The sequence below is a fragment of the Aedes aegypti genome, chromosome 2 (assembly GCF_002204515.2).
Source record: "Aedes aegypti strain LVP_AGWG chromosome 2, AaegL5.0 Primary Assembly, whole genome shotgun sequence".
In the NCBI taxonomy this organism is placed as follows: Eukaryota; Metazoa; Arthropoda; class Insecta; order Diptera; family Culicidae; genus Aedes; species Aedes aegypti.
Genome location: NC_035108.1, coordinates 219,787,835 through 219,810,608, shown reverse-complemented (window position 1 = coordinate 219,810,608; position 22,774 = coordinate 219,787,835). Strand labels below are relative to the sequence as shown.

The window sequence follows — 22,774 nt, the reverse complement described above, 5'->3', positions numbered from 1 at the left end:
ACTTGCTGTGCCCTCGCACTCATATTTCTGTTCTCATTTGATTTTGGAGTAGCAACACTCTTATTTCTAACACGTCCAGAGCGCAAATTAGAATCATTTTCTTGCACACGCTTTTTTCTCCTCACAACTTCAACAAAGGTACCAGAAGATGGATAACTATCGCTGTGGATTGGGCCGTTGCCCATAGCAGGACTGCATGCTGAATTCACAATTTGTGTCTCCAAATTCTTCAATTGCTCACCATGCAATTTCGCGGACTCTTCCACCACTAACTTTACATTTTGTTCACATTGTTTCACTGCTTCATCACAAACGTTTCGTTCAATCTTTGTCTCAATTTTCTCCAAACGATTTTTAATTTCGTTTATCGCAACGAGAATATTATCGCATTTACTCAACATGTCATTCAGACTCACTTGTTTCTTCCTACAATCATGGCACAAGTATTTAATTGACAAATTCTCTCGCAAAGCTGTTTCCCCCGCGCTGGTTAGGTCAGCACATTTTGCATGTAGGATCTGACCGCAGCCACCGAAACAGAACACTCTTTCCTTCGCCACATTTATTGCTTTGCAGCAAACGGTGCACTGCACAGACATTATTGCCGCCACTTTCTCGTGTATTGTCTTCACCCGGCCGTAGGCCGCTTTGTTCGGTTAATTGATTCCACTAATCGTTTCTCGATAGTACTTTTTGAGGAATATAAATTTCACTATAGTTCAAGAACAACTACGTGTTCGAAAACGCACCATATATTATTAGACGCAAAATTGTATTACACGTCGAATGATGTACACTCCCGTGCATAAGTTTGGGTTCACCCCCTAAAAAACATGCAAAAGTTTTCTGTCCATATCTCTGTGATTACACGTCCAATTAAAACTCTTTAAGCCGCATTCGAAAGGCAAAGAGTTATTCTTACTTCGTATGTATTTCTCCAAAATTATTTTTTGAACTTTGTATACTAAATTTGTACTTAAAGTTGTGATATTTTTCGAAAAACACACTGAAAAATCATATCTAATTTCCTCAGGATTGGTTGACCAAAATTTCAAATCAAAGTGTCATTAGAATCATAATCTTATATTCTTTGAAGAGACCCCACGAAATTTTGGCGGAAAAATCTGAAAAGCATTCAAAATCAATGAAACAGTCAGTCAAGTCATCGTGCAAAAGTTTGGGTTCACCCCTCAGTATGGTGTATCGTGCAAAAGTTTGGGTTCACCTGAACTTACTTAAATTTGTGAAATCTCAAACCAATCATGTACGCACCATTATTTGCGCTCAAAAAAGCTTTAAACTTTTAAAATCGGTTGAGAAATGGCAGAGATATTGACAAAAATGATGTGCGTGTGGCTCAGGTGAACCCAAACTTTTGCACGATTTGCATCATACTGAGGGGTGAACCCAAACTTTTGCACGATGACTTGACTGACTGTTTCATTGATTTTGAATACTTTCCAGATTTTTCTGCCAAAATTTCGTGGGGTCTCTTCAAAGAATATAAGATTACGATTCTAATGACACTTTGATTAAAAATTTTGGTCGACCCAATGCTGAGAAAATTAGATATGATTTTTCAGTGTGTTTTTTGAAAAATGTCACAACTTTAAGTATAAATTTAGTATACAAAATTAAAAAAATGTTTTTGGAAAAATACATACGAAGTAAGAATAACTCTTTGCCTTTCGAATGCGGCTTAAAGAGTTTTAATTGGACGTGTAATCACAGAGATGTGGACAGAACACTATTGTATGTTTTTGAGGAGGGTGAACCCAAACTTTTGCACGGGAGTTTACGTATTGTCGCAATTAAAATTATTTGACACGTTTTTAAAAGTATTTATTTTACAGCTCGAAATTAACACCTTATCTCACGCACGGATAACTTCTGAATACATCCCAAACAATATTAGCTCAAAAAGAAAATGTTTTTTTTAGTAACTTGCTTTATTATGGCTTGAAAATGAGATTTCATTATGAGATGATATCTTTCTGGATAATATACACAGTACAAACGTGTTCGGAACATTTTTCAAAATTTCTTTATAGTTATTTATAGGAACATTTTTCAAAATTTCTTCATAGTAAGTCTTGTGGCCAATATATATAAAAACCCCTTTTGAAATTTGAACCACCCTATTGTGTATACACTTCTTCTTTTTTGGCATAATCTCCACCCACAGTGGAACAGAGCATGCCATTCAGCTTAGTGTTCTAAGAGCATTTCTACAGTTATTAACTGAGAGCTTTTCTCGCCAAACTACGATGCTATTCTTTGTCCAGTGGAGTCAAGGAGATTTCCGTTACAAAAAGTTACTGGACCTACCGGGAAACAAATCTAGACACTTTCAGCATGGCTTTTCTTTGTAGCCGTGGACGTTACCACTAGGCTAAAAAGGGTCCCCTATTGTATGTTGCGCCTCTGTCAAACGCTAAGACATCAAAGTTATACTTCCTGGATTTATTAGTTTGAATTTTTGAAGTCGCATTCAGAATTCCTAGAAAATTATCTCCTATGTTACTACTACACTTTTAAAAGAATTACCGAATCACACAGCTTATGTAGTTTTGCTTGATTGATGGTGATTGTGAAAACCAACATCAGCAGCTACCATGCGTCTCCATAACCATTACAGTATAGAAAGTGATCACTAAACTACTACTCGCATGCAGCTCAAGGAAAGGTTTTGAGTGACCTGCGAATTTATTTTTAATGAAAGCGTGAGGGTTTATTTTCTTTATGTTTCCGAAATTCATGTTTTGAACAGTGAAAAGGAGGATGTATTGTCAAGTATATTCACAGAACAGGCAATGATAAAATTGTTTATAAGATTGATCTAATCTTAAAATTACTATTCAATATGCTTACAGCTCATTGTACGAAGGAATTTTTATACATAAATATTAACATTGTGCTTCTTCTTCGTCTTTTTAGCATTACGTCCTCACTGAGACAGAGTCTGCTTCTCGTAGTTTTCAATGAGCAATTCCATAGTCAATAACTGAGACCTTTTTTTACCTTAACATAATACTTGTAATGCTCAATACCTATATCATCTTCAGAAAATTATCGATTGTTTTATATCGAATGTAATTTAATTTCCATGTGCTATGAATTGTATTTGTCTTATTTGTGCCCTAATTGTGATTACTCAATTTAAAATCTACACTATAGTTGTAACATTCAACAAACGATATTCAAGGAACCCATAACATATATGTCATCGAACACTTAATCGGATAAAAACATACCTTGATCTTGGTTTGGACTTGGGGTCACTTGTTGAAGGTTCACTGCTGCCGGCTGCCAAATAAGACGTTTCCTTAGTTTTCTCACAACCAATGGACGGACTTCCGAGTCTAGACTTAGCTGGTAAAGCAAGGAGACATTCGGTTAGAATGAGAGCAATGTGCCAGCATATTTCTTGAGCTTACCTTTACTACTGGCACTAACATAAGCAGACGAACGCCTTTTCAACCCTGATGTTGAGTCTGTATTTCCATTGGCCGGAATGATGCGGGACAACGATAGGAATGTTCTGAAAATGTCAGTTATATTTACGTCGTCCTTTGCTGAGCATTCCATCACCTTTACTCTGTGAATAAGAAAAGGAAAATTATGAGACTCGCACGTGAGAAAGTATACGACAAGAGCTTTAATTAGACCGATTGTCGCTGTAATAAATTCACGAAATGATAAAATTTTCTCATACTGAGCAACTTTGTTGGTTTAATGAAATTAGGAGTTTAAGCTAATTGAATAGAAACTCTTGAGATGCTGATAACATAAACATATAAACTCTTTCAGTAAGTTAGATGTTTTCATTTCGTTTCGTTAGGGATTCAAAACTCTCCTATATTTATGCTGTGTTGCTGTTTCGTTTCGCAGAGGTTTTCCATCAACGATGCAATATAGAGTAAGGTAGGGCAAGAATTCGGCCTTAGTTGAACAATCAATATTTTCATAAAAGCCATAAAAATCGAATAGAAATAAATACCACACAGTGACCCTTCATCATACTGACTACTTACAGTTTTGTTGAACAAACTTGTATAAATTGTTTTCCCATTTGTACCATGGTAAAAATGGGAAAAAAAATATTACAGTTTTGAAACTTAGTTAAAACGTGAAATTTTCATAAATTTTTTTTCGCAAAATCCATCATATTTTGCTAAAATTAAGAGTGATATGTGGATTTTAGGCAATTTTCAAATATTTCCACGAGATTATCAGCGGTATGAATAAAAATGTAGTAAAGTTGAGTTTACTACATTATCGGTACGCTATATGTGGAACACTAGTGGAACATGTTTGTGTCTTTTTTTTTCTACACCTAAAATCTGAAATCTGAAATTGAAATTTAAAGTTTTCTTAAGTCCTAAAGTGAAATTGTGGTAAACTGGCTATTGAATTATATATCTAAATTGGAAATAACATGCTATCTATCTACTTATCATAGGGACTAGGATTTGGTTAAAATCCAGTGAATTCACCTAGAAGACTAAAACTAAAGTTAAAACTTGGTCTATACATAATCTACGTAAGTAAACATAAATTATACATCTAAACAACATTTGTAAAATCCTAAATACGAATTATATACAGACAGTTAGGTATCTAGCAAGCCCTGCTGACCACTTCGTAGCACGAGACTGTTTCATTTATTTTGAACACTTTTCAGATTTTTCCGCAAAAAAATCATAAGTGCTCTTCAAAGAATATAAGATTACGATTCTAATGACACTTTGATTTAAAATTTTGGTCGACCCAATACTGAGCAAATTAGATATGATTTTTCAGTGTGGTTTTTGAAAAATGTCACAACTTTAAGTACAAATTTAGTATACAAAATTCAAAAACTGTTTTTGGAAAAAATACATACGAATTAAGAATAACTCTTTGCCTTTCGAATGCGGCTTAAAGAGTTTCAATTGGACGTGTAATCACAGAGATATGGACAGAACACTATTGTATGTTTTTGAGGGGGTGAACCCAAACTTTTGCACGGGAGTGTACGAAGATACTCATTACGATAATTATGTTCAATCTGGCATTACGATAATTATGTTGTTTCTTAGGAATTCTCGGATGTGGGATGGATTTCAGCTAATTATAAAGTAATTCTTAATTTTATGTAAGAATTCTGACATTCCAGATTCTCTGATTTCCTTTGGAATTCTGGAATACCTATAGTAATTCTGGGTTTCCGATAGGCATTCTAGATTTGTTATAACAATTCTGGGATTCTGTAAGCCATTCTGGGATTCTTTTGGGAATATTGTAAACCCGGTATTTGATCTGGCTATTAATCTTTTGAAATTATTCGGGTATCTTCAAGACGCTTTTTCTGTAAGAATCTCTGAGATTTCAGTAAGATTCCTGCAAACTCTGGTCCGAATCTTTGGAATTCTTGTAAACTTTAGATCCTTTTGAATTCCAGTTCCGTTGGGATTTCAGAGGAAATATTCAATTATAGTATATGTCTTCAATTCAACCCCTATTGTGAGAATTTATTTTTATTTCTAAGAACTCCTGGGATACTACCAGGAAACCTACCGAAATAACGAGAATACCACAGAAATACTAAGAATCCCGTATCCATCATCGAAGTTCAACATGCTGTTTTTTTTAATTCACAGAGGAAGCTCAAAATTCAACCGCTATTTCATCAAATTCTCAGTACTGGAATCTTGAAAATGTTTGGAATTTTATAATGTCGTAATTGCTGGAATCTCAAGATTCCTTTATAGGATACATATTTCTAGGTAAAATTCTCAAAAAAATCCTTGTTGTCAAATCATTATAAAATTTACATGCACGTATAGGGAATGGTTATCGCAAATTAACACTTCAAATCGTGTAAAGTTACATAACCTACATGAATTTGTGTTCATGATCGATTACGCGATGCATAGCGGGAATGTAGTAATATTCATATTTTCACATGATTTGTCGTGGCGACAAATTTGGAATATTTGCATGATTTTATTGATTTTAAGTGTCACTCTGAATGGAATTTTTTTAACATGCAGTATCACCCTTTACTCTGTATAGAATTTTATTAACGTGCAGCATCAGTCACTGCTCATGTTCGAAAGTAGTAGGTAGTACATGTTCGAAAAGTTTTTTATTCATACCAAAAGTGTAGTAAACTTTGTGGATTTTGTTTTTGAGTAGATGCTACATGTAGTAAAGTTCAACGCTTTTTATTCATACCGCCCAATATACAAATAGCGGTCAAAATGGGTTTCCAAACATTTATGCAAAAATCAAACACTTCTTACGGTGTTTGGGTCAATACGACCCGAAACGCACTTTCAAAGCGCCACAACTTTTGTTTGTTAGGTACTTCCTATTATTATGAATTTGGTAACTTTAAATCTTTTGTGGAAAATAAGAGTTTCACGTTTGGTTCCACCGAAAACATAAATTGTCCACTACTCCGGATACCCTGGGAACCGGAATTGGCCCCTTGGCCACTTGGTAACCAGTAGTGCCCTGAACAACTATGCAGTTGATTAGACACCATTTTCAATACAAAATACTCTGTTTCACAATCCACAAAAAATGTATTTTGCTCTTACAAATGCTCTTGCAAAAATTGTCAAATCTTGGTCCCTTTGTTCCCTGTTCTGAGCGGCTGAGTCCAACCAAACAAAGATTTTTAGCCAGATTCACAAAATACCGTTTTGATTCATATTACGGACAGCTTCAAATTACGGACACTCTACTTTGTATGGGAAACATTTCACACGAAATGTTTCAATTTTTGCCATTCAAAAGTTCTCACTTTCGAGGCTCGATTTAATAAGCTTTTTCCATTAATATCTATGCAAATTTATAAGGGATGGTACACAAATTATGTCACGCTAAATTTCGACTTTTTCAACCCCCTCCCCCCCTTTGTCACGTTTTTTGTATGAGTCCTTCGAAAATTTTGTAAGGCTTGTCACGCTTGGCTTGACCCCCTCCCCCCCTTTGGAGCGTGACGTAATTTGTGCATGACCCCTAATGCCCATCTACCTTAGACGTCTCTTAAGTCGATCGACGATTTCAATTTATGATTCGACTGTTCTTTTAATGATTATAATGAGCTGTCCGGAATTTGAATCAAAGTGTCCGGAATATGAGGCAAAAGTGAGAAAACGTCCGGAATAAGAATCACACATTTTGATTTATTTAAAATTGTTCAAGTTGCGGAAGCGTATTCTTTACCCACCATTCGAAAGTTAAGGGTTTCCGACGCTCGATAAAGCTAAGGAATAATACAGAATGATTGATTTTGTATGCTCTATGCTGGGTTATACTTCACTGAGGGCTTAACTGTCCGTAATATGAATCAAAACGGTATAAGCCTTGACGATAATTTTGAGTACAAAACCATTTATAGGATAGATGTACCAATAGTGGAGGTATTAAGCACGATTGAACTTCATTTAACCGCCTAAATTCAAGAAGCGCAATTGATGTATATGTTAATATTGTAACGGGAAGTAACGATCATTGACTTAATGAGTGAAAAATAATACCTCCACTATTGGTACACTGTTCCTTTAGTTGCGGTATATTTTTAATTTGTGTTCCTATAGTTGCGTGGTTTTCTTATGGGATCCTCCACTATACCGCAACTATTGGTACAAGTCAGAAAAGTTTTAGCAATTTTAGTGATATTTCATCAGTTTCAAAGCAATTTGAACGCTCTTTTCAATTATTCCGTGTATCAACAAGCCAATACGTCGATTGACAGTGTCGGCTCTGTGGCAAATGTAATAAAATCAGTGAAAATGGCAAACAAATTTCATGAGATCTCAGGAAACAAAAGTTGAGTATCAGTAAATCGTGCTTCGTTACTAGGCAACCTGGTAGTTTGTATGCTGAATCTCAGTTAAAACCAATAAACCAAGACTCGCACAACCGAGCTCGTTAAAAATAAAAATAAGTTTGTATACCAACTCAAAGCATCCAATAATATGATTTTGTCTTAAAAATAGAAGAAAATTGATAAAATATGACAATTAAGGCGACCACCATTGGTTTCCTCTTTTTTTTATTTCTAGTATCATTCCAAACATTACATTCACTTCTTATATCTAAGTGTTCTGAGTTAGACAACACTATCATCCTAATTTGGTAACACAAATTTAAGTTTAATTAACATTTTGTTAACAACATATTACATTTCATTTGCCGTAGCAGTTCAGATTTTTTACAGGTTATTTGATTTCACCTGCTTATAAGAATTAAAAAAAAAACAAGTTTTCAATTTGCTTAACCTAACTTAACATAAATATATAACGCATTAATCGTGGCAATAGAAGATTGTAACGGGTTTTGCCTGAAATTATTAATTATTTTAATTGACATTTGTTCAACATTGGATATTCTATGTAACTCATTGGTATTATACCAGGGAGGAAGCTTCAGAATCATTTTCAAAATTGCATTTTGAATTCTCTGCAGAGCTCTCTTCCTGGTATTACAACAGCTAGTCTATATTGGTACATCATACAACATGGCTGACCTAAAAATTTGTTTGAATATCAAAAGCTTGTTCTTAAGACAATGTTTTGATTTTCTATTAATAAGGGGATAGAGACATTTTACAGAGTAGTGTTTGATCCTTTGCTTGCGTCGCTTGCTCCTGCGGGGGCGGGTGATGTGAGCAGGATCAATCGTGTTGCGCGTCGCTCGCGCGGCATGAATAAATAGTGGCGTGATTCGCGGATAGGGTCAGTAGTGTTTGATCCTTTGCTCGTGTCGCTTGCTCCTGCGGGGGCGGGTGATGTGAGCAGGATCAATCGTGTTGCGCGTCGCTCGCGCGGCATGAATAAATAGTGGCGTGATTCGCGGGTAGGGTCAGTAGTGTTTGATCCTTTGCTTGCGTCGCTTGCTCCTGCGGGGGCGGGTGATGTGAGCAGGATCAATCGTGTTGCGCGTCGCTCGCGCGGCATGAATAAATAGTGGCGTGATTCGCGGGTAGGGTCAGTAGTGTTTGATCCTTTGCTTGCGTCGCTTGCTCCTGCGGGGGCGGGTGATGTGAGCAGGATCAATCATGTTGCGCGTCGCTCGCGCGGCATGAATAAATAGTGGCGTGATTCGCGGATAGGGTCAGTAGTGTTTGATCCTTTGCTCGTGTCGCTTGCTCCTGCGGGGGCGGGTGATGTGAGCAGGATCAATCGTGTTGCGCGTCGCTCGCGCGGCATGAATAAATAGTGGCGTGATTCGCGGGTAGGGTCAGTAGTGTTTGATCCTTTGCTTGCGTCGCTTGCTCCTGCGGGGGCGGGTGATGTGAGCAGGATCAATCGTGTTGCGCGTCGCTCGCGCGGCATGAATAAATAGTGGCGTGATTCGCGGGTAGGGTCAGTAGTGTTTGATCCTTTGCTTGCGTCGCTTGCTCCTGCGGGGGCGGGTGATGTGAGCAGGATCAATCATGTTGCGCGTCGCTCGCGCGGCATGAATAAATAGTGGCGTGATTCGCGGATAGGGTCAGTAGTGTTTGATCCTTTGCTCGTGTCGCTTGCTCCTGCGGGGGCGGGCGATGTGAGCAGGATCAATCGTGTTGCGCGTCGCTCGCGCGGCATGAATAAATAGTGGCGTGATTCGCGGGTAGGGTCAGTAGTGTTTGATCCTTTGCTCGTGTCGCTTGCTCCTGCGGGGGCGGGTGATGTGAGCAGGATCAATCGTGTTGCGCGTCGCTCGCGCGGCATGAATAAATAATGGCGTTAAACGGGTTAGGCGTGAATGTTTCATGGATCGCATCACCAATCGCTGGTGACTCCCAGATCTTTACCTTATCCCACTAACCCAATATCCTTTCCATGACAACTGTGGAGATGCAGAAGATTCTTCGGTCTCTAGTAACAACGGTTGTCTAGCTAACATTCCTTCCCTTCCTCGATGACCGTAAGGACGTGGCCGGCGCTGTTATTGACTTTTAAAATTTGAGCTCTCGATTTGTGCACATTGAAGAATGGTTAGCTAATCCCAAGCCCCATTCATTGATTCCCTGTGCAACTTCGATTGCTCTAGTCAATCACGGAGTAGCAACTACGAATTGTACGGTCATATATGCTCATGCTCATGCTCATAATAAGGGGATAGAGACATTTTACATATATGTTACATTTGGCTTGGATTCCCTCAATGTAATTTTTGGAAGTTAAATTATCATCTAGCATGAGCCCTAGATAATTAACTTCATCTGACCAATTTATTGGAACCCCTCTCATCGTGACAACATATCTACTTGTAGGATAAATAAAGCGCTTTTGGTTTATGTGGGAATATTTCTAGTTGAGTTTTGGAAGCATTAGGAGAAATCTTCAATTTTTGCAAGTATGAAGAAAACATATCCAAACTTTTTTGCAATCAAATACAGATGACAGGCATACTTCATCCTTTGGCGGAGAGGCCTGTGTCATCCGAAAACAAGGATTTTTGACATCCCTGAGGTAACTCATGTAAGTCAGATGTGAAAATATTGTATAATATTGGTCCCAAAATGCTACCTTGAGGAACACCAGCTCTTACAGGAAGTCTTTCAGATCTGGAGTTCTGATAATTAACCTGAAGTGTACGATTTGACAGATAACTTTGAATTATTCTTTCAAAGCACATTGGTCCCAAAGCCATATCTAGGAAGACAAAAATGATTGCCTCTAAACCGTCAATTTTAGATATATGGTCCTCGGCAAAGCTTCTCCATATTTTTCAGACATTTTTTTCAGTAATAGAAAATTAGGGTGGCCCGCATGGTTAACGAGATCAGAACATAAACTTTTTTGCTGACGCATTTAGGCCTATACAATGGTCTTAAATGTTTTAGAACAACTGATTTGGAGCAACTTTGTCGAAGAACCCAAATTTCTATCTCTTTGGGTTCGCGAGTTATATTTTTTTTAAACAAATAAGTTAGGGTGGTACTGAAAAATCAGTTTTTTCTTGAATTTTTTTCATTTGATAATTTCTCGCAAAAACTTTGTTCCGAGCAATTTTAGAACTTTTGGTTGCACAACTTTTTTGCCGAAGAAACTACTGTTCTAGCTCTTATGGTTACAGAGTTATCGGAGATTTTCTTCGAAAAAACTCACTAGCTAGTGACCAATCGATTAAGTTTTCAGCGTAAACGGATGTTTGGTTCTCCAGATCCGTGCTCTTGAAAATTTGAAGTTTGGCTTCGATTACCAAACCAAATGCAACCACCAATCGCGGCAATAATATTTTTTTAATTGCAACCACCAGTCACGTTAAGGATACTTTTTTTTTGCATTGCATACACCATTGTGTTAAGGGCATTTTTTCCATAGCAACCACCAGTCGCGTTGAGGATATTTTTTTTTCAAACATGTTTTTATTTTTTTTAACATGGCATTTATTTAGAAATAATAATGAATTAAGTAGATTTGAATAGTTTGGATCTCACCGGTTATCGACACAATATTCACAAATTTCACCGATTCAGTATGCTTCACACTTAACTTGTTCGTTAAACATTACGGGATACACAATGTACTGAAGAAAATAGGAAAGAAAACAATCATGTGCATTATTGGTCAAATTTGACCAAAACATCGATAATACTGAATCGATTAAAATTCGATTCGTCCTTTGTATCGATTTTATTTAAATCGATTCAATTTCTTCACTCGTAAGCAAATTTACAAGAACAACGACTCAAAATAAGATCAAATCCCTTGTATTAGGATTTCATGTTGTTTCAACATCAAAAAATCGATTAATTGGAACGAAAAATCTACTTTTGGAACACCAATTCAAAATCGGTTAGGAATATTTGCACACACTTACATTCATTTTTCACTCAGGAGAGATAAGATATAGAAATGTGTGCATCATCACAGAAGAAACGATGAAATGATCACATACAACCAAAGCGAAGTTTTATTATTATTTATACAGAAATTTGCACAGTTGATAAATGTTACGGGAGTTTTTTTTTCGATTGAAATTACTAATTGATAAGTAATACAAATTGATTAATATTCATGAAAACCACTAATAACTTTAACACTTCAGTTCTCTTTTGCAAAATCACATTATTTTACAAATTATACTTAATTATACGATATTTTTTTATACACGTTTTGTACGGAAATGTTCAATTGACTTCTGCAAAAAAAATAGTTCAGTTCCTAACGTTATTCTTGTTCCGTTCAACCTATGCAGAAAATAGGTCCCTGATAAAAGCAGAATGCGCACTTCATAACTTAGATGAATCAGCTCGAAATTATCATAATATTTGAATCGGATAAAATAGATGAAACACTTTCTATTACATTCAAATATTTCCATCGAAGCAATATGTTTGAATTCAAATGCAAAACAAAATATTCACTTCAAAGCCTGCATCGCGCAACTCAAATAGTTGAGGTGATGCTGGTGTTCAATAAGAGCAACAACAAGAACAGAGAGAAACATTGCTGCTTCAGCGAGTAGTGAAGCGGCTAATGCATATTAATGTCATATCCTCTTCAATCAGTTTTCTATTATTCATAGAAAATACCACATTGCTGTTTACTTACAGATGCCTTTTTATCAGATTCAAACTTCACTGCACAATCACTCTGAATACATATTTTCACACGCGGTTTAAGAAGCACTCGACACAAACACATTTCCTAGTGGACACTCCCGCTTGCTATCGAATCCAGGCTCTCCAGGAAAAACGAAATTTATTTAAAACTCCTGGCAGGATCGCCAAATGTGAAGCTCAGAATCGTTGTTGGCAAGCGGGAGCACCACGAAGAACCTTGCATTCCATTCTGACATTACTATAGGAGTGAGGCGTCGAAGTTGTGCCATGCCTACTAGATCGTTTGATGTCCGATCCGATGTTACATTCTCGGAGTTCTTTCAACAGGCTTTTGATTGTCAACCATCATAACAGGGTTGGAAGACAAGATCTATGACAATGTTCATTCAGTACCACACAGAACTGGATTGAGAAGACCACAGAAAAATTGTGTCTTTATATAGCCTTGGCTATAGTCGATTGTTTGGAGAAAAATCCTTCAACAGTTCATCAAACATTTAATAAAAAATCTGTTTTTCCATGGTATAGTTATCTCGAATATCGAACTGAATTGAGGAACATCAAGAGTAGCTATCAGATAATGCGACATCACATAAATTGTGATAATTGGAATAGGATAGTTCTCTCGACAGTTTATACATGAGGGTACGGAAAATAGTCAACTTATCTCCACACATTGATCAACTAAACCCCGAATTACGGTAATATTGAATATAAATTAGCTTATATTAGATGAGAACAGAAAAAATATTAAGTTGAACAAACAAAAATAAAATTATTGGAAATTCTACCCCAGTTCTCATTTTTTTAAACTAAATTGAAACATCGAACAAACAATATATTAACATTTGTTTTACTGAAACAGCATATATAGTTTTAATAAAAATCAAATAGCTATGCAACATGAAAATTTTTATATCCATTGTTCTTGTTCGAAATCGATTGACTTTGTGCTACAGTGAAGGGTAATTTTTCATTCATTAACAAGTCAGCTGCATAGTAGCACACCTAGTTTGAGCGCAAAAAACGCTCGTCAAAGCACGGTTTCTGCACCCACAAAATTCTCCCTTTGACTCCCTTATTCAAACACGTGTATACTGGAACCGGAACTAAATGAAGTATGTGTGCGTCCAGCTATGCAAATTTACACTTTTCATGTTTGGAAAAAGTACTAATCGAATTTTAATTGCGCTGGCTTTGGTCGTGACGGCGAGTAAATTGGATTGATACTGATTGGACACCTATAGAGCAAACGTTGCAGACACAGGGGTCACAATGTGTCACAGAAATTTAATATCAGTTTTCATGGAAATTCCACTATAGGGACAAACCCAGCCTGAGACGTGTCCATTGAGCTAATGAGTTGGCTAATGGAACAATTTACATGCATTGAAACCATGCATATTTCTCCACAATACAACTTTTCGAGTGTGTTCTCCGACTATAATTATGTTTTTCATTGTTATGTTTCTCCTCATAAAAAGCACCTGGAAAATTCACGATACGAGTAACAAAAACAACGATTAAATAAAGCGCTATTTCCTGCTCTGTTTACAATCAAATGGTTTCATACGTGTGCTGCTGGTTTTTACTCTCGCAAACCATACATACAATCAAATGAAATCATCCTCTTAACTGTATCAAATTCCCAAAAGGAAAGCGTAATTAAATTTGTATTTAATTAATAGTAACTGACGGGATCTTGTTACTTTCCTGCCACCACTCGTCTGTTTAACTCCTGGGAAAGGAAGCCGTTTATTAATTCTTCCATGTCAGCATCCAAAGCAGGGCAGTTTGCTGGATTATAACTTGAACGTGATACAAATTTAGGCAACAAATTGGTTGATTACCTGAATTGAAATTTTGATATTTATGTGAATGCAAGTAGGACCGTGATTTTGCAATTTTGTTTAATACAGGATGATATTTGAATTTCTAATGAGATCTTTTTTATCCTTATATGGGTCATTCACGGTGCCCTGACAGACGGTTATTATGCAAAAAAATTGTCAATCAAATCTGAGCACAGGGCTCGATTCCTGAGATCATTCTGCACCTCTGGGCCAATTTTTAAAAAAATACTTAGGAGGAATCTCGAGAAATCTCGATTTGAAGTTTTTGACTTAAAAATTCAATATGATCCATATTAAAAATTTTGAATAGCATTGAAAAAACTTACAAAAACGCACAAAAAGTTAGCCAAACTGTTCTCAATTACTATGTAACTTTTACCGTTGTTATAATTACAAATATTTACAACTGACTTAACTTACCAGAGTGACTCAAGTATGTTTTTACATGGCGTAAACCAGAAAGCTTAGTTTAATAGAATGAAATCAAAGAAATAAATTTCAATATACTATTGATAGAGAAACTTTAAAGTAGATGGAGTACCGTGTACCTTTTAATTCCGCTCCTAAATGCTTATCTTTGACAGATACGCGTATTTCGACTACCACTTGCAGTCTTCTTCAGTGTCAGTTACTCGTATCCACTAAAAGGAATTAAAAGGTACACGGTACTCCATCTACTTTAAAGTTTCTCTATTTGAGATTCTGCTCAGAGGATTCGAACATTCATTAAAGAGTGATACTATTGATGTTACGTTCGATAAACGTGAAACATTCAATGCTGATTATTATTAATTAACAGCTTATTTTTAGACTTTCACACTACGTGACCAGCCCACCAAAGTCTGCCGTATTTATTTTGCTTAATAAATTTTCTTCTTTGTTCATCGGGTAATACTTGATGTTCACGTCTAGTTTTCCACCGAGTATTGCTATTGAGTCAACAGGATTATAACTACACGGGAAACATGATTGTCATGTGTCACAAGTGTTCGAAGATTAAAAAAGTCATAACCAACTTTAAACAAATCCCCATTTAGCTTTTTTTTTTTTATTGGCCCACCACTAACCCCCACACCAAAAAGCTCTGCATCGAGCCCCCTGGTAGTGGACTCATCTAAATTTACAAAAATTACACTTACTTTTACATTATTACATTGGTGTGTGGACGAAAGTGATGAATACTACAAAAAATACTAAATATATCTAGGGATGCCCAGTGGAACTTTGTTCCTTTTAAGGGATCCCAGAGTACAAACTAAATTAGTTTAATCTAAATATAAAATTATACATTACTAAGTAAAACATACATAGAACATTAAACAGAGTGCTATAAATTAAATGAAAATATCAGAAAACTGGCAGTTGATACGAAATTAATTCAGGAATGTGTTGATTTTGGATCTGTAGTACTGTTTTAAACTCGTTTTGAATAAAATTCTATTGTTGATCGCTTTCAATCGCGTTGGTATTTTGTTGTATATAGAAGGTCCGTTGAATGATATCCGCGTTTGACCGAGACAGGTTAAGGCTCTAGATCTGACCAAGTTACTTGCATGTCTTGTATTGTAGCTGTGGGAACTAGCAGGTAATACCAAGTTAATATGCATGTTAGGATTTTTTATAATATCATAAACAAACAAACAAGATTGTAAGTCGCAAAGGCCACGTAGAGGTAAAGCGCTATGTAGTAAACTTGTATAGATTTGAATGGTAGGATATAGTCGTGGTAAGGAATAAATGATTTTTAAGCATCGATTTTGCAAAACTTGCAGTTTTTTCAATTTAGACTGGCAGGCATGACCCCAAACGATGATGAGGTATTGGAGATGAGAATGTACGCATCCAAAATAAAATTTAAGAAGTGCATAACGAGGAACAAATGGTTTCACTCGATATATTAGTCCACAAAGAGATGAGACCTTTCTTTGAATTCGATCAATATGGATACCCCATGAAAGTGACGGATCTAATACTAAGCCAAGATATTTAAAATTGTACACCCTTTCAATTACGGTCTGTCCTATACAAAGATTTATATCAAAATTAACTTTTTTCTTTGGGGAATGATACAACATATATTTTGTTTTCATTAAATTTAGTGACAATAAATTGGAGTCAAAAAACCGCATAAGAATGCGTAGATCACTGTTCATGCTCGGAATGATAGCAGAAGGATCCAGACTAGGATAGAAAATTGCTGTATCATCCGAGAAAAGTCTCGGAATTCCCTTTAAAGGTAGTCTTCCAAGGTCGTTTATATATAAAAGGAACAGAAGAGGGCCTATATTACTGCCTTGGGGAACGCCTATATTGATCGTCTTTAAAGCACTTCGAAAGTCCTCGATTGCTACAAATTGATGTCTGTCACTCAAATAGCTCTTAATGATATTATTTGCTACACCTCGTATTCTAATTTTTGCAGAAGAATATTGTGATTTAGGGTGTCAAATGCCTTTTTAAGAACTATGAAAAGACCACCAATAACACACTTGTTATCAATTTTGTCAATAAAAAAATCTACAAGTTCAACTATCGCTGTAGAGGTACTGGAACCTTTTCTGAAGCCATATTGAAATTTGTATAATATGTTGAACTTATCCATGAATTTTACTAACCTGTTTACCAGCATTTTTTCAAAAAAATTACTGATAACAGATAAAGTTGAAATGGGTTGAAAATTGCTAGGGTCAGACGCTTCACCGGATTTAAAGACAGGAGTTACTTTTGCAACTTTAACCCGTTAACGCCCAAGGTATCTCACAATTGGAATTCAGCTCCGTTTTTGTTATTCATAGTCGTATTCCCATAAATTAAACCTTATTTCACCAAAACAATTCAAGTCTATGGTGGGGATCCAAAAAAAATCTTGAAAGTGTGTCGTCCATATCTAGCTGTTCTATAAGTTTATTTTCGAGATTAATCAAATATATTTTCATGCAGTTCGACCCATTACAATGTAAACATGTTGGAAAAACTGCTGGTGAGGGATAATTCATAAATTACGTCACGTACAGAAGAGGAAGGAGGGGGTTACAATGAAACGTGACAACCCGTATAAAAATTGGAATCCATACAAAAAATGTGAAACAGAGGAAAATTGAGGAGAATGAATATGGCAAAACTTTGCGTGACGTAATTTATGGACGTACCCTGATAAAGAAATTGCAACATAAAGAATAAAAATTTCAGAGGCTAAAGGTTCATGCAAGAACTAAATCATTTAGTGACTTCAATTCAATTTTCTAATCTACCACGTAAGAAAGATACAGACATACATACATTTCCATACATGTACATGTACAATTATGCACACTCAAACCATTTATACAAAAACAAAATAAAATCTTATATCAAATAATTTGATTTAGAAAAAAACCTACAGATGTTTCAAAATAGTCTTCAAAAAGATTATATAAACTATCAAAATATTTTTTTCTGGGTCAAGTTATTAGTATATGTGGCTCGGATCTGACAGCGATCGAAATATATATTTGCAATATCAGAATTTCATTAGTGATGATCAAAAGTTAGTTCTTCAGTCCAATGACAGTCAAATATTGGACTCCAACTATTACATGCTTTACAGATGTGAATACTTGAAGCCAACATTATTCGGCTATAACGTTGAAGTTACTGCATCATTGATGCATATAGTCTTATTCACCGATAGAACCGAATCCACGCTGTCCAAGATTTTTGACACTAGAGCTGGCCAAAATACCTGGGGAGCATACTGAAACGTGCCCGCTCAAATGTCACAATTCTTGGTCACTATCAAATTACACTCTGTTAAAACTAATTAAAATTGCGTATCGTTAGCACACGTATCAACTACACGCCAGTGTTGCCAGACCGTTCTACTTAAGTATCAACTTCACTAGGACTTCCACTCTATATACCTTAGAGTGATTCAAAAAATCGTTTTTGCTCCACACCGCTCATTCAATGCTAGATCAAACTCTGAGTGTCCTCCCAAAATTTGAGTTCATTTGGATGAAAACTGAGACTGCACAAGCCCTTCAAAGTTTATATGGGAATTACTATGGGAAAAGCAAGCAATTCATTCAATCGATCATATTGTTTGCCCACGTGCTCTTGAGGGTTAGAGCTATGCTGAAACTGTTAGATACATTCTTAAGCTACAACTTTGCCAAAGACCGTTTTCAAATCGGATGCGGTATTTGTGTGAGCTGAAAATCTTTGGCAATAATAATTGAGCTGCTCTGCAGGCATCACTGGAGATATGCAGTAAAACATAGTAGCCATGATTTGAGTGTGCTATCTTTCACGCCAGATGCAGCAATGGTGCCTGTTTGGAAGATAGAGGAGCACTGCTGAAAAATTTCCGATTGTATATAAATCAATAACTAATTACCGAGACGTCCGATTTAAATATTGTCTTCGGCAAAGTTGTAGCTGAAAAATGTATCTAACAGTTTCAGCATAGCTCTAACCCTCAAGAGCACGTGGGCAAACACTATGATTGATTGAATGCATTGCTTGCTTTTTCCATAGTAATTCCCATATAAACTTTGAAGGGCTTGTGCAGTCTCAGTTTTTATCCAAATGAACTCAAATTTTGGGAGGACACTCAGAATTTGAACTAGCATCAAATGAGCGGTGTGGAGCAAAAACGATTTTTTGAACCACTCTAATATACCTGCAACCTTTTACTTCGTTTTATTTTTTTCGGGATTCATCGTCAATCTGTTTATTGATTTCTAGGTCGCGTTCGGCTCAATCACAAAACTGTAGCTGTTGCAGGTAATGTCAAAGACTTAAAGCTTATTATTCTGACAAATACAATCAAGATTAAGGATAGCACTGCGGAACACGTTTTTGTCTCCAGCACCAAAATACCGCTAATCACTTAATTAAGGGTTGCTGAATCCATTGCCGTTTTCAGAAATATCATAGCACGTCTAATTTTTGAGATATTGACTGTTGAAAATGCAAAAAATGACTATTTCAGCCAACTTGCATGCAAGTTTGCCAGCTTGTAAGGTAATATATTGGCTTAATTTGCCACAGAATTCAAACTTTATGTGTATAACAATACTTATCATCAAAGTTGAGTTCGATGAGAAACGTAGTGGTGTTCAGACGTGTTGAATTTTACCTCCGCTCGTGCCGGTAGTGTTATTTTTTCACTCAGAATAGTGATAGGATGTGAGAGTTTTTATGAAGAAAAGTTGTGTGCCTTCAGAGGTCCTAATTGATTCGAAAGTGATTTGCTTATTTACTTTCTAAATTTATTTAAAACGTTGGATTAGTTGAGTCAAAATCTCAATCATGTTGAAAAAAAAAAAAACATTTTTAACCGCGTGCTCTCACGGCTGTTCTCTTGCGTACGGTGGTGTGTGTGTGAATTAGGTGTAAAGCGAAAAACCGAAGAATATCCGAAAGCGGATAGAAGTGTGTGACGCCTAAATCGTAAATTGAATTCGTTGAAGGAACACAGCGCTTTTTCAGGAAAACGCGGCTAATGGCGGAAAGTTGTCGACAGAAATCCGGTGAGTTTGTTCCAATGTGAAAAGATCATATTCTAGGTTTGTATCTTTTCGTGCGGATACAACATACTTGGGGTTAAAATTCTTGTGTTGAGGCTGCCATGGCAACGAATGAACGCGGCACCGCGCAGGCGTCAGATTATTAAACGGGTACACACTGACTGCTCTTCTATGCTTATTGCTTATCTGTCCCATGTTCCACGTAAACCTTATGTTCCGCGGGACAAATATGCGTAGAACGGCAGCTGAGTAGGTATGAGTGAGAAGCTGATGTCCTAATTATCATGCTGGTTCTCTGGCTCTGTTAAGGGTTTTGTGAATATTGGAGTATGAAGTAATTTGCGAGAGGTATAGTGGGAGAGGGGGAGGAAAATGGATAGGAAAAACACAGTGTATGTACAGAGCCTTTCTAACCTTTTTTTTTTCTCTCGCACATGTTGTTTCGCTTGGGTATGTGTAGAAAGCATGTGAGTTGGAATGGGCATGGAACAGGTGCTGATCTTACGTACGAGGGTTGTATTGGTGCGATTAATGCAGCAAATGCTGCGTGTGACATATCATGTTGCGCATGTTATGCAATGAGAATATATACCGAGGTGTGGAAGATGACATTTAGTGTGCGTGACATCCGTGTACGGTGCAAAATGTTTCACAACTACAAGCGAACGAGCTCCCATTAGAGGCCGTATAAATTAGTGACGTAGTTATTATTGTTTACGTTTTTTCTCTTCACTAATCCTTAGCCATCACCTCTTCTTCCACACCTTGGTATATATTCTCATTACATGTTATGCTAGGCTTTCAGGTGTTTATGAACTTGCAGGATGATGTATGTGTTTATGAATTGGTTTGCTTGTTTCTTCTCATGGAATATTCGCGTAACTTTTTAGAATGACCTATGAAACAATAAGAGATTCTCTCCTCTCTTGCTATCTTGCAATTATACCAGTGCAATAATAAAATAGATCGAAAGACGATGTGCTTGGCTAGCGTTTCATACTAAAAATTCAACAGAAGAGGTTTATACCTGAGCCACATTGATTAAGGATAAAATAAACAAAGAGAGCCTATTTAGTTGTTTTGAAAAGTTATGCGAGAGTTCATTTAATGATATTTCAAGCTAGATAATTGAGCCAACCTTTTTTCTTACAGTTTGTGCCGACAACATGCCAGAAACAAACCAATAAAAGATAGATAAATATTTTTATTCAAAAGATTTGTTGCCAGAGGCTGGATCATCTGTATAGAAAACACCAATAAACAAATAAGTTATGCGACGAAAGGAGCTTCATTTTTACATGAACATAGATTATCATTTTTTAATTTGAGAATTGTAATTAGCAAACACAACTTATCATTTTCAAAACAAATCATTTCATTTATATTTATATCTAAATCATCAAAAACAATCATTAAAATGTTGTATACTATAATGATCATTTTTTCAGATAATCAAATCATAGCTAATTGAGACCCCGGTTAACGGAACTTTTGAATTATCAAGTTTGACCAAAAGAAAATGCTTCTATTCTAAATATCGCTTGATTTGATTATCAAGGTGTCCTGGATTACATGGAGCTTAAACTTTTCAATTTCATTTTTGCGAATGTTTTAGTAAGAGCGATGAAAAAAAACTATAGAGGACGAATGTTTCTAGTATTTACTTAGTTCTCGTTGACACGTATAAACTTTCTTATCTCTACCAGATGTTCCCACAGCGACATTCTTCCTGTATAGTTGTTTATCTGTAGTGTTTTAGAACATCTAATGTGTATTCACAAACAAATCAGTCATAAGATTCACAACAGTTATTTTCAATATTCCCATGCTCTATTGTTCAGTTTATGTTGTATTCTAGCACGCAAAGTGCTTATATATGTTTGACTTATTTTCCTATTTCAGTGGTTGGGAGTATCATGGAGTCTACATATCGGAGATGCTAATCAAATCACTGCGCTTTAATTTTCAGCATATCGGTCTTTTCTACAAAATATATTTGGTTATTTTTTCAGAGCGTACCTCATGAGATTGAATTTATCATATCCAACCAATTAAATAATTTTAACATATATATCAATTATATATAAATATTTGATCTTATACAATATATTGGGAATTGAGAGGGTGCATCAGGGCATCATTGAAGTTACAGCTGAACGATGGAGTGGAGTACCAACTGGAGCCTAGGAGAATGCGCCGTATCATCCTTGTAGATGGGTGCATATCTACAACAATTGCAATGGATGTGACACGCCCTTCTCATAACAAACCATCTCGTGGAAAGCTGGACAAGTATTGCGATTCTCTTTATTCTATTTGTTGGATTGTATTGTTTGAAGGAGAATCTTTTTAAATCTCGGGTTTCACGACTGCTTAAGGGGCCGCCACACCCCCCTTTGGCCCCTCTGGTTTATGAATTCAAATTATTTACATACATAATCTATCTCCTTACATAAATTGTCATTGTATTATTTTCAGGCTTGTTGGAATTATCTGTGATTATGTATTTAACATTAATCATCTTTCAGTCATCGATTCTAGGTCAAATCATCGAGTTATTGCATGTTTTTTATATATTTTAAATTATTGTATTTATTTTTATTACATAACAATCATTTAATTGAATCATATAACATGGGTGATATTGGGAGGGTGCATCAGGGCATCATTGAAGTTACAGCTGGAAAATGGAGTGGAGTGCCAGCCGGAGTCAAGGGTTGAAGTAACCGTAACATCCTTGTAGATGGGTTCTTCTATCCCAACAGTTGTAATGGATTTGACGCGCCATTCTTATAACAAACCATCCCGTGGATAACTTGACAGGTATTGCAAATTTCATTATACTTTCCGTTGGATCA

General features: G+C 36.2%; 1 protein-coding gene across 5 annotated transcripts in view; it reads right to left on the bottom strand.

Moving 5' to 3' along the window:
* LOC5569572 (GTP-binding protein Di-Ras2) overlaps window positions 1-22,774 on the bottom strand; it is a 264,012-nt gene that overhangs the window by 9,985 nt on the left and 231,253 nt on the right. For all 5 annotated transcript variants that reach the window (XM_001658588.2, XM_021844049.1, XM_021844050.1 and 2 more), the window contains 2 exons: window positions 3,438-3,598; window positions 3,255-3,372 (listed from right to left, as the gene is read on the bottom strand). In XM_001658588.2, coding sequence (XP_001658638.2) covers window positions 3,255-3,372; window positions 3,438-3,598 — 279 coding nt within the window. The remainder of the gene's footprint in view (window positions 1-3,254; window positions 3,373-3,437; window positions 3,599-22,774) is intronic.